A 17724-nucleotide genomic window follows, 5' to 3' on the forward strand; every position below is an offset into this window, starting at 1 on the left:
CCATTTTTTGCGATATTGCGCAGTCATGCAATGCTGTACCAAAATAAAATTGATGTCGTCTTTTTCTCACAAATAGAGCTTTCTTTTGGCGGTATTTGGTTGCCTCTGCGCTTTTTATTTTTTGCACTATAAACAAAAAAAGACAATTTGTCAATTTTGAAAAATATTTTTTTTTTTACTTTCTGCTATAATACATATACAAAAAAAAATTATAAAAAAAAAGTCTTTATTCATTTTGACCAATATGTATTCTTCTACATATTTTTGGTAAAAAATTCCAATAAGCGTATATAGATTGGTTTGCGCAAAAGTTATAGCGTCTACAAACTACAGGATAGATTTAGGGACTTCTTCTTTTTTTTTACTGGTAATGGTGGTGATCTGCGATTTTTAGCGGGACTGCAACATTGCGGTGGACTAATCTGATACTGAGTGACACTTTTTAGGGACCGGTAACACCAATACAGTGATCAGTGCTATAAAAATGCACTGATTTCTGTATAAATGGCACTGGCAGGGAAGGGGATAACACCAGGGACGATCAAAGGGTTAAATGTTCCCTAGGGAGGTGCTTACTAACTGTGTGGGTCAGTGTCACACTGAAGAAAAAGAGAGATCTGTGATTCAGCTTAGCTGAATCACAAGATCTTTCTTTCTCTTCCTGACAGATCCACTGTTTGCCTTGTTTACACAGGCAGACGGCTGATCCACCTCTCCTGTGAACAATCGGCGAATCACAGCGGCCATCGCGGCCACCAGACCCGCTTATTGGCTTCCACTGTGTCCAATCACAGCCGGAGTGGCGCGTGTAAGCCCCCATAAACCGCGCGCACTAAATCACGTACAGGTAACTGTTTTTGGCAGCCGGGCCGCCCTGCCGCAGTAAATGTATATGGGGCAGTTCGGAAGCGGTTAAAGTAGAACTATAGGCAGAACTTAGTAAAGGAAGGGTTTTTTTTGCCATCTATGTCCCATTGGGGAGATTTACTTGTCCCATTTCCAAAACAGGAAGTGAGAGGAAATCCCTGCAAATTAGGGGAATCCCTTGGGGACCCCCAGGTCACCAGAATTAGTGTCCTCATTGGAAGATTTCCCCTCTATTACTTTTCTGGGGACAACCCAAAATTTGGGATTTTCTTTTACTTTTACTTTCATTCATAACGGTAAACAGGACAAATAGGGAGGTGTTTTAATCCAACCCCAACCTATCCAAAACTAAAAAAAAAAAACGTTTTGTCCTTGGGTATACTTTTAGTCATTGTGTTTTTAAAAGCTTGCTCTTCCACATTTATGTTACTGTATTAAAGTGGAACTAAAAGGTAACACTCACATTTCCAATGGCCCCACGCCGGCACAGACATCGTCTTCGTTGTCCTGCCCCTTTGCACCACTTCCTGTCTAAATACATGCACCTTAGCAATACCCGCATGCAAGGCCAGTACAAGTGGCGGGCGGGAGGGACGTCTGCCCTGGGCGCGATGGTTTACTGAAGGGACAGGGGTACCTTCCTTCTGTTACAAGGTTGAACAGTTTGGCATCTTCGCCCTGGGCACTGAATGCCTGCACACTCTGTGTTGAAATGAACACTTGTAATCTCCATGGAAAGCCTCTGTAACAGGGTGACGATGCAGGAGTACAAAAGATGAAAAAGAGAAATGAGTGTTGTCCTCCTATAAAAGGAAGTGCCTGAAAAAGGATATTTATGGAAGGCTCCACAGATATTATTTTATCATAAGCTGCAGCACTTGATAGAGTGTCAATTATTCCATTCCATAGAATTCCACTTTTAATCTAATATGAGATTTTGATGATTGGATTTACATAAAAGGATTGCATTGTTTTCACTAAGTCAGCAGACTCATAGACTTGCATTGTGAAAAAGAGCAATAAGAGGCAACCACTGTGTAGCACTGCAATACAGTAAGCAGAGTTTAGGTAAATATAAATAGAATATCAAGTGTAGTATCTGTTCTTATCAGTTGTCAGAGGAGCGCTGAAGCTACTCCATTGGGAGGGTGGATGAAATCCAATGACGTCATTGCACCTGGAAGGATGGTTTCAGCAGGGACTACGCCAAGCTGCCCGACAGATACTGGGGGCCGGCCTATGGTTGTGTCTGAGCCATCTGGAAGGGTGCTCCTGGTGAGGATGGGTGGCTGCACTTGGTCTGGTCTTTTTGCCGAGTTCTAGTCCGGCCTTCTGGCTGGCTGGTGTAAGTGCTATCTCTGTCAGCGATCCGGTAGAAAGAGCTGGTAATGCCCTGGGATGAGACAGGGGAAGGACCATGCAATTCCGCTGGATTGACGGGGGGTCTGGAAGGGCTAGTATTGGCGGAGGCTGCTAACTGGAGCGGCAGTTCTCCCTAAGAAAACCTTGAAGGGCTCTCTAGTTGGCAGGGGTGGAGGGCTGCACTGTACGGTCAGGGGGTTGGATTTGGAACGAAAAGCCTATGGTGCATGTGCCCCTGGAGTTGGCAGTCCAGGGGTATCTGAGAATCACTGTGTGTGAGGGTCACTTTGATTTAAAGATACCACGGTCACTGCACCAGCTACACACTTTTTTTTAGCACCTGCCTCCTGGGCCGGGCCTTTTGGCTAGGACCGGAGGAATTTTTTATTCCTGGCCGGAGGGCCTGGTCATTGTATAACAAAATGACCACTTCTTTACTCTCCTCTCCACTATCCCTTCCCCCCACTTTATTTAATTTATTTGCCTATGTTTGTCACGTTTTTGTCTTTTTTTTGTTTGTGCACGTTATTTGTTTACTGTGTGATTAGTAGGGTGCGGGTCCTCGGGCCAGCCCTGAACGTCTTGGGAGTGGGCGGATATGGCCTTCTTGCTTAGCTCACCTGCTCTCATGGGGTCTCCCTTGGGGGAGCCCCACCTAGTACTGGGAGGGTTCTGTTTCGGCAGTCCCTCCAAGGAAGTTGGGTCCGTGTCGGCTTCGGTTGCTCGGACCACAGTACCTCAGTCCCCGTCTGGAGCCAAACGCCCCGGGGGATTAGGGTTTGGGTCCTTTTTCACATGAGGATCACTTGACTTGCACCCGTCTGCATGTTTTTGTGACCACTCTTTATGTGTGTGCACATTTTTTTTGCACCGGGTGAAGTTTTTGGGTGTGTTACACACGCCATAGGCTTTCCAAAAATAAATAAATGTATAAATAGAATATTTGGTCAATTTTGCTGCCTTCTGATTCTTACTGCACCATACATTAAAACCTGCAGTAGGGCTGAGAGTTGAAAAATAACAAGTGTTAGGAAGTCACATAAGATGCACAATAAACTTTCTTTAAAGATAAAAGTAAGCCATTGTTTGATGCTTATGACAAGTGTATAATAGAGCAAGGGTTGAATAGAAAGCACCCGCTGAGAGTGCCGATGGCAACATCAAAGGAAGCCAAGAGGAACGTGTAGATCCGTAGCTGCAGGTGGGGGGATAAGGTATTACAGTTTTATATTATGGACATAACAGATTTGTCTGCACATTTTCAGTGCTTAAATATTTGTCAGAAAACACTGGATTAGTGCTTATGTTACTGAAAGCCCTGTTGTGTTATTACCTATCTAATGATACAGGAATAATTGTGACACAATCAAATCAACCTAATACAGTAAAACCTTGGATTGCGAGCATAATTTGTTCCAGAAACATGCTTGTAATCCAAAGCACTTGTATATCAAAGCAAATTTTCCCATAAGAAATAATGGAAACTCAAATGATTTGTCCCACAACCCTTTATGCATAAATCCTTCAGTTTATAGTCCATGTAAAAAGATTATAGCAATGTGAGAGGTTGTGTAACTATAAAAAATGTCCATCCACAAATGGAAGACTCCACAAGGGGATTAAAAGCAAAATCCAGCAGGAGCTACAGAGTATAAAAGAGAAGAGAGGCACCTCTAAGTGTAGCAAAATGTTGCTAAATGTTGTACCTTCATTAAATGTAACCATATTGCTACACTTGGAGGCGCATCTCTTCTATTTTATACTCAGTTGTGACATGACGCTACTCTTATATCAGGACATCGCTTGTATATCAAGTCAAAATATATTAAAACATTTTGCTTGTCTTGCAAAGCGCTCTCAAACCAAGTTACTCTCAAACCAAGGTTTTACTGTAACCTTCCACCGCTGAGTACCAACATCGCTTATGTATGTTCACCAAAAGAAAAAAAACATGCACCTCAAAGTCTGGTTTCATTTTGTTGCCTGGCTGCTAGCTATCTTTTTGTATCTACATTTAAAGCCTAAAGCCATACATGGATGAAAAGAACCGGCCAAATCTTGATCCATGTATGGGCTAGCTGGTTGTACACAATTCAGTCTGACCAACTTGTGTACAACCAGCCTGTTGGGTTTTTCCTGAACGAAAAGTGCCACCAGCTATAGCCAAGGAAGGCTCCACGCCTGGCAGAATACAATAGCTAAGTGGGAGTGATTCCCCCATACACCTCGAATGTGTGGATGGGGGAATCGGTTCATTATTTTTTTTTTTCATTCCAACCATTGGTTGAAATAAGCAGAAGAATCTGCATGCAATCTCGAATTTTGGTGAAAAGAATATTCTCCACCAATGAGATGCCTATTGCACCACATGCTTTGGTCTCTGTCCTGTGTCTAGCCTCCCGAGTAAACATTAGTCACTCCTGAGTAACATTAACTCTCTGGAATTCATATAACCAGTGAGATCCACACACTAACATACTTACCATACTCCCCAATATCCATGTCACCAGTGAGACACACTCTAATAAGGGGGGACCACCGGTCTTCTTGTACCGGGCCCGAGCTCCTTCAGTTTAACAAGGGGCCCGCATCTGAGAAGCAGCTCTCTCCCTCTGCCTCTCTGCTACATTACCAGCGGATCCACAGCCTCTTGTCATTCTCTGGTCGGCAAGGCTCCTTTTCCTGCTCACTCTTCCTGCCATATATCACGCCCTCATCCCTACAATCACTCTCTTATCTTTCTCCCTTCTCAGTTGATTGTGCCAAGGTCAGTCTCCATGCAGTCACTCCTGGACTCACAGTCCATCCCATTCCTTACTTCCCAGCCTGTATTTTGTTTTCTTCCCTCCCCCCTCCAGCTCTGCCTCCCCAACACAGTCACAGCCATAGATGTCTTTTATCTTATCCAGTGGGGATCAATGTTTATGTAGCTCCTCTCTCCTCATCTGCCCCCCCCCCCCCCACCTCAGTTCACTGCTACAAATCTCTTATTCCCCATATCCAACTTAACTTCTTCTCCCCCTCTACACTGTCATCACTCATTACACACTCAGTTCCTTCTACAAACCTATGTATCACTGCTCAGCCACCTCTATTTAACCCTTTGCTGACCGATCTGGTTAATATGAATAAACGCTGGTAAACAAAGCTAATTAACGCCCCCTAGTAACGTTCTAAACCACCACTGTGCACAGGATACAGCTGCTACTTAAATATAAATGTATATAGTGGGAGTGAAAAAAATCTGGTTAATATGTCCCATTTTCTATTACCCGCAGAGGGGGATGGAGGCAGGGGGTGTTAGTGGCAGAGGGTGATTGGAGGCAAGGGGGTGTTGGTGGCACAGCAGAGGGGGATGGTGGCACCGCAGAGGGTGGGGGATGGAGACAGGGGTTGTTGGTGGCACCGTAGAGGGGGATGGAGGCAGGGGACAATGGAGGCAGGGGGTGATTAGAGGCAGGGGGTGATTGGAGGAAGGGGGTGTTGGTAGCACCGTAGAGGGGGATGGAGTCAGGGGGTGATTGAAGGCAGGGGTTGTTGGTGGCACCGTAGAGGGGGATGGAGGCAGGGGACGATGGAGGCAGGGGGTGATTGGAGGCAGGGGGTATTGGTGGCACCGCAGAGGGGGATGGTGGCACTGCAGAGGGTGGGGGATGGAGACAGGGGTTGTTGGTGGCACTGCAGAGGTAGATGGAGGCAGGGGAAATTGGAGGCAGAGGGAGATTGTGGCACCGCAGAGGGGGGTGAAGGCAGGGGGTGTTGGTGGCAGAGGGGGATGAGGCAAGGGGTGATGTGACTAAATAATTTGCCCTTATTATATCGAAAATACTCAAATTTGCACCTACAAATGTAATTTAGTAACTTTTGTGAAATGCCAGTAAAAACGTGGCTGCGCCAGTAAATTTTCGCGTGTCGTGCCAGTAAATTTCAATCTGGTAGGTTGGCAACACTGTTATTATTAAGGATTTTTTTATAGTGCTGACAGTTTGCACAGCACTTTACAACAGTAGGGCAGACAGTACAATTACAATACAAATCAATACAGGAGGAACCAGAGGGCCCTGCTCATTAGAGCTTACACTCCAGGTCAATCCAATTCCCTTACCTTTAATAATTTATATTTATTTCACTATATTTCTTTCACATTTTCCTTTATTTGATTTTAAGACAAACAAATGACGGTAGAGAAAACCAACATTACATTACAGGTATACATCAGTATTCCGTTTATACGTTCCCTGAATCATATAACCTCCTCTTCCTTCTATATATATTATACCTTCTACAGCAACACAATCTGCCTATTATTAACCATCAATAGCCCCCACCTACTCGTACTATTGTAACTCATAATCCTTATATTATACACCTTGGGGCATCTATTTCCCTTGCTGTCGGGGCATCCTCTTGTCCCCTTCCCAGCGGGGGGAATTTCCTATCCCCTTCTTCTTATAGCTGGTATACCTCCGCTTGTCGTATTCCCCCAACGAACCCCCCCCCCCCCTAGAACACACCACACCAAACCAAACAAAAAACAAAAAAAAAGGAAAGCCCCCCCCCCCCCCAGACAACCGCTCTCTCCCCGGACCCTCCAGCTCCAAGTCTCGTCCAGACCAAGTCCTCCATCCTATTCAAATCTTCTACTTTTTTAAGCCACATCCCTACTCACGAAGAAGTGAGAAGCTTGAAACAACCCCTGCTCTATCAATTTACCAAAAGGCCCCTTCGTTAGTCCATTTCCAAACCTTGGTTTTTCACTATATTTCTATTCTATTTTTTTATAATTAAAAAAAAAATCCTATGAATATTTATTAAAGAGGAACTAAAGTCTGCTCACATAATTTGTAATAAAAACATCTTTACTATTCTGAAGCTTCCCTCCAACCACTTTGCATATTATTTTATATATACTGTGATTCTGTACTTGCCAAATATGCTGCAGAAATCTCCCTTCACTGAGTCTGGCTGCAACCATTTTAACTGTGGGCAGCTGAAGCTGCTGCCTGTTCACTTCCTGGATTTACACAGACACACAGAGGCACACCTCCAGCTCTGCAGACCTGCAGCTCTCATTGGTATTCTTTGTGACTTTTTCCACTTGCTCATCCTGCACTAACACACTCCATGTCCTGGGATTACAAGGCTCATTACATTTACTGTATCTAAGGAGGAACAGCAATGTTACCCTGGGACAGGACCTATGTTAGGACAACAGAACACCCCCTCTTTTCCCATCTTCATGACATAGCGTGAGGCGTTATGCAATTTACAGAGCAGGGTTGCTTGATATACCACTGCAGAGTGCACAGTTTGGCAGGATCTGTAGGTATTTTTGCACTGTAACAGATACGGTAAAACACTTTTAGTGGTATATTGCGCAGACCAAAAGGGAAAAAAAAATCGCGCTTTTCAGTCAGTTACAGCGTGATGAATGTGCTTACTCCATTACGAACGCTAGTTTTACCAGTCTCATAACTTGCTTCTGAGCATGTGCGTTTTTTTCACGTCGTTAAAGCCCACACACAACCATTTTTTACGACGTTAAAAACGACAACGTTAAAAACGTCGTGAAAAATTAGAGCATGTTCGAAATTTTTAATGGCCATTTTTTACATCGTTTTTACATCGTGAAAAATGCTCTGGAGCCCACACACGATCGTTTTTAATGACATAAAAAAAACCCTTCATTTTTTACAACCCGAAAAATGGTTGTGTGTATGCGGCATTAGGTGTTGTTAATTTGGTACATCCTTTCCTTCATATTGGTCATCATGAGCAGACACTCTGTCCCGTTTTGTATTGAAATGTTTGTTACTCTTTCTTTTTTAAAGCGAGTTCCACCCAAAAGTGGAACTTCCGCTTTAAGCACGCCTCACCCCCTTACATGCCACATTTGGCATGTCATTTTTGTTGGGGGGGGGGGGAGTGGGGGCTTTGTTAGGAGTGGGACTTCCTGTCCCACTTCCTACTTCCATCTAGGGACCGCCTAGGCCACTCCCCCTAGGCGGCCCCTCCCTCTAAGCGATCTCCTGGGACACGTGATAGGTCCCAGGAGATCGCCTGTCCACTCCGGGAGCGCAGCGCGACTCGCCCGGCCGTGAAGCCGAAAGCTGTGTGTGAATGGAGGCACCAAGGAGAGGACAGGCAAGTGTGTGTTTATTAAAAGTCAGCAGCTATACTTTTTGTAGCTGCTGACTTTTAATAAACATTAAAAGGCTGGAACTCCGCTTTAAACTGATGCACAATCTGTTGGTGCTTTATAAATTCACAATAATAATGTGATCATTTAGTTTGCTGGGATTTCAATCTGATTTCAGCTTTAAGTCAACAAATATACAATTGTTAGTTTTTATTGTTTTTTGTACTTTGCACATCATTATTGCTCTGCAAAACCTTAGTGCATCATTTCTCTAGTGGGGAACCGTTGGCCCTTAATCTGTAAATCTGGCCAAACATTACATTCTATCCATACAATCACTGCATAGTCTTTGTTCCTAAAATATAACTGATGCTATTGTAACACTCTTGTTTTTTTTCAGGCTTGAATGAAGAACTGGTTCAACTTCTTCTGATTCGGGATGAATTGCACATGGAACAAGATGCAATGCTTGTAGATATTGAAGACTTGACTAGGTAAATTGATGCTTTTGCATTTCTCTTGTAATGCCGCGTACAGACGGTCGTTTTTTGTGATGAAAAAAAACGACGTTTTAAATCATGAAATAAAACGACGTTTTTGAAACTTAATTTTAAAAAACGATGTTGCCTACACACCATCGTTTTTCAAAATGCTCTAGCAAAGCGCGGTTACGTTCAGCACGTACGACGGCACTCTGTTCCATTGAAGCTCGCTTCATAACTTGCTTCGGAGCATGCGCGGGTTTAAAAAACGTTGTTTTAAACGTCGTTTTGCCCACACACATTTTAAATGACACAAAAAACGACGTTTTGAAAAACGACACAAAAAATTCGAGCATGTTCGAATTTTTTTTGGTCGTTTTTCAGAAGACATAAAACAACGTTTTCCCCACACACGGTCATTTTAAATGACGTTTTCAAAAACGTCGGTTTTTTTCATCACAAAAAACGACCGTCTGTACGCGGCATAAGACTATTTCAGAGCAAAATAAGGTCCAAACTCTTGTTAAAGTGTGGTACAATACTGCCATCTGCTGGTAAAGAAAGGGTACTTTTTACAATTGCTGCATAAGTAACATAAAGTGCATTAAAGTGGAACAACACAGCCTTTTTCTTCAGGTGAGCCTTGGCAAAATGGCAAAAAAATGCCCAAAAATTTTACACAAGCCAGCAGGTGAATCAAGCCTGCCTTTTAGTTACACAAAGACAAAAGTTTTGATTGTTCATCATTACAACCTTCTAAGCCTCCAGGATCCTAAAAGCCAGTGATGTCATCAATTAATAAAGAGGACATTGGGTGCCTGCACAGTACCTTTGTTTGGCCTCATCGTCATTGTCTCATCAGCACTGGGGTTTTATTAGCTGAATGAGGGAGAGAAACACTATATAACAAATGGCTAAAGTACTGATGTTTTACTGTATACACAAAGTAATATTCCTGTGTTGTGTATATATTTATTTACACTCATTTTAGTATGTGTAAAATCTGTTAATGTCAATTAGGGTTTTTATCATTGCCAAGCTGTATGGAAGCCTCCTGAGATGTGTGATGAGAGTATCCCAGGAGGATGCGGACAGCTGGGGCTACTTCACTTTCACCTAGTTAAAAAAAAAGTCAGACGTGCCAGCTGTTTACCCAAAAAGGGGTATTTAAAAAAAAATGTAAATTGGCGATATTGTGAAAGGAAGGGGAGGGGCAATATTAAGTAGAGAAGGAGAGTGAAGGTCCACCTTAATCCTTTTACCTATAAATGTTAAGTTTGCTGCCCCCTGTAGGTACACAGTCTTATAGCAGAGATTCCTTCTGCTTCAGAGTCTCTCTTTAGGCTTGTTCATACATGTGCAGCTTGATTCATTAACCGGTTAACGACTGGCTCCTGCACATATACATTGGCAGAATGGCATGGCTGGGCAGAGTAACATATATTTACATCACTTTAAATTTCCCGCCATTTGGGCATGCACGCGCGGGCGGCGCACCCGTGCCCCTGCAGCGAGCTCCGTGACCATATAACTTTTGCGCAAACCAATCAATATACGCTTATTGCGTTTTTTTTTTTACCAAAAATATGTAGAAGAATACGTATCGGCCTAAACTGTGGAAAAAATTATTTTTTCGTTTTTTGGGGGATATTTATTATAGAAAAAAAGTTAAAAATATTGCCTTTTTTTTTAAAACCGTCACTCTATTTTTGTTCATAGCACAAGAAATAAAACCCGCAGAGGTGATCAAATACCACCAAAAGAAAGCTCTATTTGTGGGGGGGAAAAGGTCATAAATTTTGTTTGGGAGCCACTTCGCACGACTGCGCAATTGTCAGTTAAAGCGACGTAGTGCCGAATCGCAAAAAGTGATCTGGTCTTTGGCAGCCAAATGGTCCGGGGCTTAAGTGGTTAAGGCCTCATTTAGGCGGCTCCCTAAAGAACAGGCATTTGCTTAAAGTTTTCCATAACCAATGCCTGTTCTGTAACATATAAACAAACAGACTGGTACACACAAAATTCAGAATGCATTCACGCTTTTATTGCCCCAGAAACGTTTGGCAAGCTTTGCAAGTTGCCAATTCCTGCCAAACGTCTCAATTCAGCTTAATGACAGTGTGCCCTAGGCGCTCATAAGAAATTGAGTTAGCTTTTGATTTTAATAAATTTTCATCCCGTAAAAAAAAAAAAAATTGGAAAGGAATTCTGAAAGCTTCAGTCATCACTTTACACAGTGCAATGATATATGCAATACACGTGTCTAACCTGCGTTTCTTTGCGTACTATTTACAGCCTATGTTGTACTGTTTTCTGTATTATTGTAAGTTCTGCAAAAATAACACGCTTGCCTTGTTGCTTTTCTTTTTACAGACATGCTGAAAGTCAGCAGAAGCACATGGCAGAAAAGATGCCTACAAAATAAAGCAAAAAGCCATTGAACATTAGGAACAAGCTAAACTTTTATTTTGCTATTGTGGTTGTCAAAATGCTGATGCTAAAGATGATACACAAGGAAAATCAGTGTTAGTCTTTGATGTCTGAAGCTTTTTGTCCAGTGATTTGGCCTCTGCTTCCTAATTTATTTTAACTTTTTACTTGTGCCACTCACTACCAGGCATTTTATTAAGAAACTATATATGTACAGTACTTATGCCATTACAGATTATGAGAGAAAGAGAGATATAATAGTTTAAAATGTATTTATTTTTTTCATTTGGAAAGTTTTAAGTTGATCAGTATTTTATCTATGATAACTACCTTTTATTCGTCACTGTAGTTCTCAAAACACAAATGTTATTGACGGTGCTAAAAGTCAACAACTACATGCCTGCCTCATCGTAAAGTTGTAGCTTTCTGTATCTTGTATAATTCAGTTCAGTTCTCAACATTTTGTGAATGTTGATTATCTGACTTCCATTTTTAGATGTGCTATTATAATATTCAATTGGATTGAAAAGAAAGGTCACCTTCAAAAGTTTTATGTATAAATATGTAAAATAAACTTTAAACATTTGTTTTGTATGTTCACGTCTTTTGGCTGCTATGATCTGTGGAGATGCAAACAATAGGCATATAACCAACAGTTTAAGGACTTGGAAGGGCTCTATGGCCTCGTACACACCATAGGTTAAACAGAGGACAACGGTCTGATGGACCGTTTTCATCGGTCAAAACCGATCGTTTGTGGGCCCCATAGGTTATTTAACCATCGGTTAAAAAAAAGCCTACTTGCTTTAAATTTAACCGATGGATTCCTAACCGATGGGAAAAAAACAATCGTTAGTAGGCACAACCATCAGTTAAAAATCCACGCATGCTCAGAATCAAGTCGACGCATGCTTGGAAGCATTGAACTTCATTTTTTTCAGCACGTCGTTGTGTTTTACGTCACCGCGTTCTGACACGATCAGTTATTTAACCGATGGTGTGTAGGCGCAACGGACCATCAGTCAGCTTCATCGGTTAACCAATGAAAGCGGTCCATCGGTCCCTTCTCATCAGATGGACTGATCGTGTGTATGCGGCATAAGACTTCATGGAAATATTGGCATGGTAGCACCCTCAGTGCTGCTCATAGATCAATACAGTAGCGCAGGGGTGCCCAACCATTTAAAGCACGAGGGCCACTTAAGCGACTTGGTTACAGGTCGCGGGCCACAATCAGCGGAGTGGGTGGATGGCATATGCAGAGCGGACACAGACCACAGCTGGATCGGATTGGAGGTAGGACACAAGTCGGTTTACATCTGCCACTCCTTAGAGGTGACTGGAGGGTCCAATTGGGTCGGACTGACCGTGTGAAATGGGTCCATGGCTTCTTTCACACTGATGCTCTGCGGTTTACCCGCACCGCAGGTACCTTTTGGCTTTTCTGCACTTTGCAATAAACTTCTATTATATTCTGCAGGTTTAGTGCACTTTCAGAAAGCTCACCAAACTCACAGGTAATAACAGAAGTCTATGGCTCAATGCAGGTAATCCACAGGTGCGCTGCTCTGCATCTGTGGATTAGTTTGAAAGCAGCCCAGTAACCATTGCAGAACAGATATGTCCATATATACACTGTGATTTTAGTAATAAACTGACCTTTAATAACAGCATTCTATTCCATCCCAGAGCAGGAGGTCGCAGGCCACATCAGAGGGCTCCGCCGGCCACTGGTTGGGCACCCCTGCAGTAGTGTAAGGTCACTGCATATAACACTAAAGATGCCTGAATTAAAGCGGTATTAAACCCAAAACCAAAAATTTATTATATTGCAGCATACCAATCATCAGAGATGGTGGCTGCTTCAGTTTTCTTTTTCTTTTTTCCCCTCTGTCCTCACCTGGTGATCTGCCCAGTGAATTGGGGCGAACCCAAGGCTCTGTGTGAATTCAATTTGAGGCCTGGGTTTACAATTGGAAAGAAGCTTGATTTATCATATTCTGCATAAACACGCGATTCTGCAGCACAGCTCCTTAAGCCCTAGAGGACGTCTTTTAGTGACGAAACGTATCGGTAGGAGATATGTTGCTGGCGCCATCGCTTTCCCAGAAGTGGACATCCATGCCGACTTGGTGCTTTTTGTTTGGGGAGATTTAAGTGTTAGATCTGCTGAGACCACACACACGTGTTACATGATTTAAGCAGTTCATGACTTCTCTTGAGAAAGAGGGTCATGTTCATCTGGTAAGCAAGCACCTAGCACACCTCAGGTGCACGTTGGAAGAATTTCCCCATGATCAGCTTTCACGATAAATTTAGACTTTTTTAAGCACTTTTTCACGATTAATCTTGTATTTTTTAATTTAAATTCCTTGTGGACTTTATGGAACTTATATTCTGTTTTTTTTCATATGTTTTTTTCTGTTGAAAAGCCTGTGGCGTGCAAAACACAACCCAAAAACTCCACCCGGTGCAGGGAAAAATGTGCACACACATAAAGAGTGACATCACAAAAAACTGCGACGGGTGCATACGTCAGTGGTCCTCCAAAGAGGACCCGTCTCTGATCCCCCGGGGCGTTAGGCTCCTGACAGGGACTAGAGTTACTGTGGTCCATACAGCCGAAGCCATATGGACCCATCTTGGTCCAAGCAGCCGAAGCCACAAGGACCCAACATCCTCGGAGGGACTGCCGAAACAGAGCCCTCCTCGGTGAGGCTCCCCCGAAGGGAGACCCCATGAGAGCCGGTGAACCTAACCAGAAGGCCGAGTCCACCAACTCCCAAGACTTTCAGAGACCGGCCCGAGGACCAGCACCCTACTCGCCACACATAAAGTGCAAGCACCAACAAAAAGAGTGACAAACAAAACAACACACGGGGAAAAATAATAAAAGAAAGTGGGGAAAAGGAAGAGTGAGGAAAGTGACCAATGTGAAATACATTGGCCGGCCCTCCGGCCAGGATAAAAATTCCACTGGTCCTAGCCAAAAGGCCCGGCCCAAGCGGCAGGTGTGAAAAGTGTGTTGTGGAGATCAGTGACCTGAAGGTGCCACATGATGAGTGCCCCTCAAACACTCGTGCAATGTATGGCACCCCTGGACTGCCACTCCAGGGGCACAATCTCCATGGGCTTTTCAACGGTCCCTAGCCCCCGGTCCGGACCGGCAGCACCCTTCCCAGCCAGGAAGGTGGGAGAAGAGGTCGGGGAGAGCCTACTGACGCAGACTCTACCCACAACCCCTATCTCTCCCACCTAATCACATTCTGGAAGTACTACCCGCTCCATCCCGGTTAAAGGAGAAGCAAGGGTTCCCTCCAGAACAACTGACTTGGGCAGATACCACCAAATCCAGGCCAACGGCCAGGGACCCGGCCTCTTGGCTTCGACCTCATGCCTCTCTGTCCACATCAGAAGGCTTCCACCTCCACACCAACAGGCTTAGCGTCCGCCGACTGCCATCCCTTTCCCCCTGCCACAGGGTACCGGGGACAGTCAGCTTAGCACCACCTATTGGCAACTGATAAGAACAGATACTACACTTGATCTTAGCCAAAAGGCCGAGATTTTTTTCATATGTTGATATATCAAATTAGTTACTTTTCACTTGTTTTTTACATTTAGCGCTACATGTTTGTATATTGGTCTGCCCAGTAACACACCTGCTCTATTAGTGAGAGGCCACTCTAGATGAAGGAGCACAGGAGGCACAGCAGCTGCAACAAATAATTGCTTTTGGGTTTAATACCACTTTAATCCTTTCCATTCTATAACTCGCCTGAATCTGATTTGAAGCTGATTGTGGCCATTAGAATCTAATAATAATTGGTATTCCAATGTCCCTTGTTTGCTTTATTTCCAGATTTATTAAATGTTATTGTTTTACATTGAAAGTCAGCAAAGGCACATGGCAGAAAAGATGCATACAGAATACTACTTTTGTGAACAATACCAGCATAGCACATTTGGCTTACTGGCTAACAACTTTAAGTGGTGTTTTGAAATTAAGAGGGCAAATGAGAAAATACTGATTTATTTTTAACCCCTCATTTAATACATTGAAATGACTGGAGGTCAATTTTTATTTTCAATATTTTCCTAGTTGAAACATTACCAATGCTAAAAGATTACCGAGTTCAAATTATATCTCAGTTGGCATTTAAACTTCTTGATCTTGACCACGTCTGTAGTCTGCCAATTATCAGTAAAATCACCATGGACTTCCTAGAAGGACAGACCACAAATTCTGCAGTCAGCCAGTTAATGGTAAAATCACCATTGACTTCCTAGACTCTGGCCACTAATTAAGGCGGTGTGCAAAGAGATAACGTGCATCAGCTCCCAAAGATTGTTGCAAGAATTGTGAAAGACACACAGGGGGAGATTTACTAAAACTGGTGCACACAGAATCTGGTGCAGCTGTGCATGGTAACCAATCAGCTTCTAACTTCAGCTTGTTCACTTACATTTTGACAATAAAACCTAGAAGCTAATTGGTTACTATGCACAACTGGCCAGATTTTGTGTGCACCAGTTTTAGTAAATCTCCCCCAAAGAGGCACACCAAGAAGATGAATTGTGTGTCTATATCACAGTGGGAGTGGCTTAAAAGGAAATGGTTACACAGAACCTGAGTCTACTTGCTGTATACACGTTTACACCTTTGCCACAGTCCTTGTACCCACAAAATACTCCTTACTTACTGCGCCACAGTTAAGAGTCTACCAGACATATGAATGAATGAATGAATGAAAACTTATATAGCGCAACACATGCAAACTTAATCGCCTTGCCCTCATACACAGAATTTAGAACAAAGGATCATAAAAAAAAACTATTCCGTTACATATACTTTCCCCCACAAACCAAATATAGACAGTTAATACTTTGAGATGTAACATACAAATCATACATCATATAACGTTACAAATATGTAAAGTACAGTGGAACCTCGGATTGCGAGTAAAGGGGTTAACAAGCGTTTCGCAATATGAGCATTTATTTAAAAAAATATCCTGACTCGGTTTGTGAGTGTTGTCTCACAAAGCTAGCAGAATTCAAGCCTTTACGGTGTGCAGTACCGCATTTGCCAGAGGTGCGGGGGGCGACGGTGAGCTGTTTGGAACTACTCAGAAACCTTTGGAATCACTCCGTTCCCAAGTGTTTCCGAGGCTTTCCAAGGGTTTACGAGTGCAACCGATCGGCCTCCAAGTATTTCTGAGTCTCTCCGATGCCCCCCACCTCTGGCCACATGTGGTATTGCATGCCATAGAAGTCAATGTGGAACAAATTATCTTTGTTTCCAATGACTTCTATGGGGAAACTTGTTTTGATTTGCTAGTGCAATGGATTACAACCTTTATCCTAGACCGGATTGTGCTATATCTGTATCATTGTGGTACTATAACTATGCAGTGTACATAAATTCCTTAAATATGTGTTGCGTACCTGAACAGAACATATTACCATGGCAACAAACAAATAAGGAATCAAACATGTAAATCAAACAAAATTAAAGCATTAGTCCATATTCCTATGTGCAATCTTGAATAAAAGATAAATCCACCAATGTGCATCACTCAGTATTCCACTTGCATTCCCACCATCCACTGGACTGAAACACACAGCATCAAAATGACCACCAGCTTAAATGTAAGTTGAAATGCACTGCATGATCTCCTCTCCGTGTAATTCTAATCTTAATATCAGTATAGATGGATGGCCAACTGACAAGTCAGTATGCACTTGTACCACCATGTATGAATGCAATGCTCGGGAAAGAGGCTATTCATAGTAAAATAGGTGTATTTACAGTCAGGTTCATAAATATTGGGACAGCGACACAATTCTAATCTTTTTGGCTCTATACACCACCACAATGGATTTGAAATGAAACGAACAAGATGTGCCTTAACTGCAGACTTTGGGGGTTATCCACAAAAGGGATACGCCGGCGTATCTACTGATACGCCGTCGTATCCCTGTTTCTATCTATGGAACTGATCCACAGAATCAGTTTACCATAGATAGGCAGAAGATCCGACATGTGTAATTGAATTACACTGTCGGATCTTAAGGATGCAATTCTAGGCCGGCCGCTAGGTGGCGAGGCCATTGCGGCCGGCCTAGAATATGCAAATGAACACTTACGGCGATCCACGAACTTTCCGACGGGCCCGTCGCGCTAAATCTACGCCGTTTACGTGGAGTTACGCCGCGTTAAAATAGGGCTGAGTCCTATTTGACTAAGCCCTATTAAGTATGGCCGTCGTTCCCGCGTCGAAATTTTCAACTCTACGTCGTTTGCGTAAGACGTTCGTGAATGGCGCTGAACGCCATTTACGTTAACGTCTAAGCAAATGACGTCGGAGCGACGTCAGTTAGCGCAATGCACGTCGGGTAAGTTACCCGACGGAGCATGCGCAGTACGTCCGGCGCGGGAGCGCG

The 17724-nt window shown here is 43.2% G+C and overlaps 1 protein-coding gene and 1 pseudogene across 6 annotated transcripts in view; one reads left to right on the forward strand and one right to left on the reverse strand.

Moving 5' to 3' along the window:
- The window catches only part of LOC120936705 (schwannomin-interacting protein 1), a 541245-nt gene extending 529374 nt beyond the window's left edge, over positions 1-11871 (forward strand). For 3 of the 6 annotated variants that reach the window (XM_040349262.1, XM_040349263.1, XM_040349265.1), the window contains 2 exons: positions 8769-8862; positions 11221-11871. In XM_040349262.1, coding sequence (XP_040205196.1) covers positions 8769-8862; positions 11221-11272 — 146 coding nt within the window. In that variant the 3' untranslated portion in view covers positions 11273-11871. The remainder of the gene's footprint in view (positions 1-8768; positions 8863-11220) is intronic. The other 3 variants (XM_040349267.1, XM_040349268.1, XM_040349266.1) reach the window with 1 other exon arrangement.
- Positions 11872-14718: 2847 nt separating this feature from the next.
- Positions 14719-14846, reverse strand: LOC120938730 (annotated as a pseudogene).
- Positions 14847-17724: the final 2878 nt, after the last annotated feature.

This window comes from Rana temporaria, chromosome 4 (genome assembly GCF_905171775.1).
Source record: "Rana temporaria chromosome 4, aRanTem1.1, whole genome shotgun sequence".
Lineage (NCBI taxonomy): Eukaryota > Metazoa > Chordata > Amphibia > Anura > Ranidae > Rana > Rana temporaria.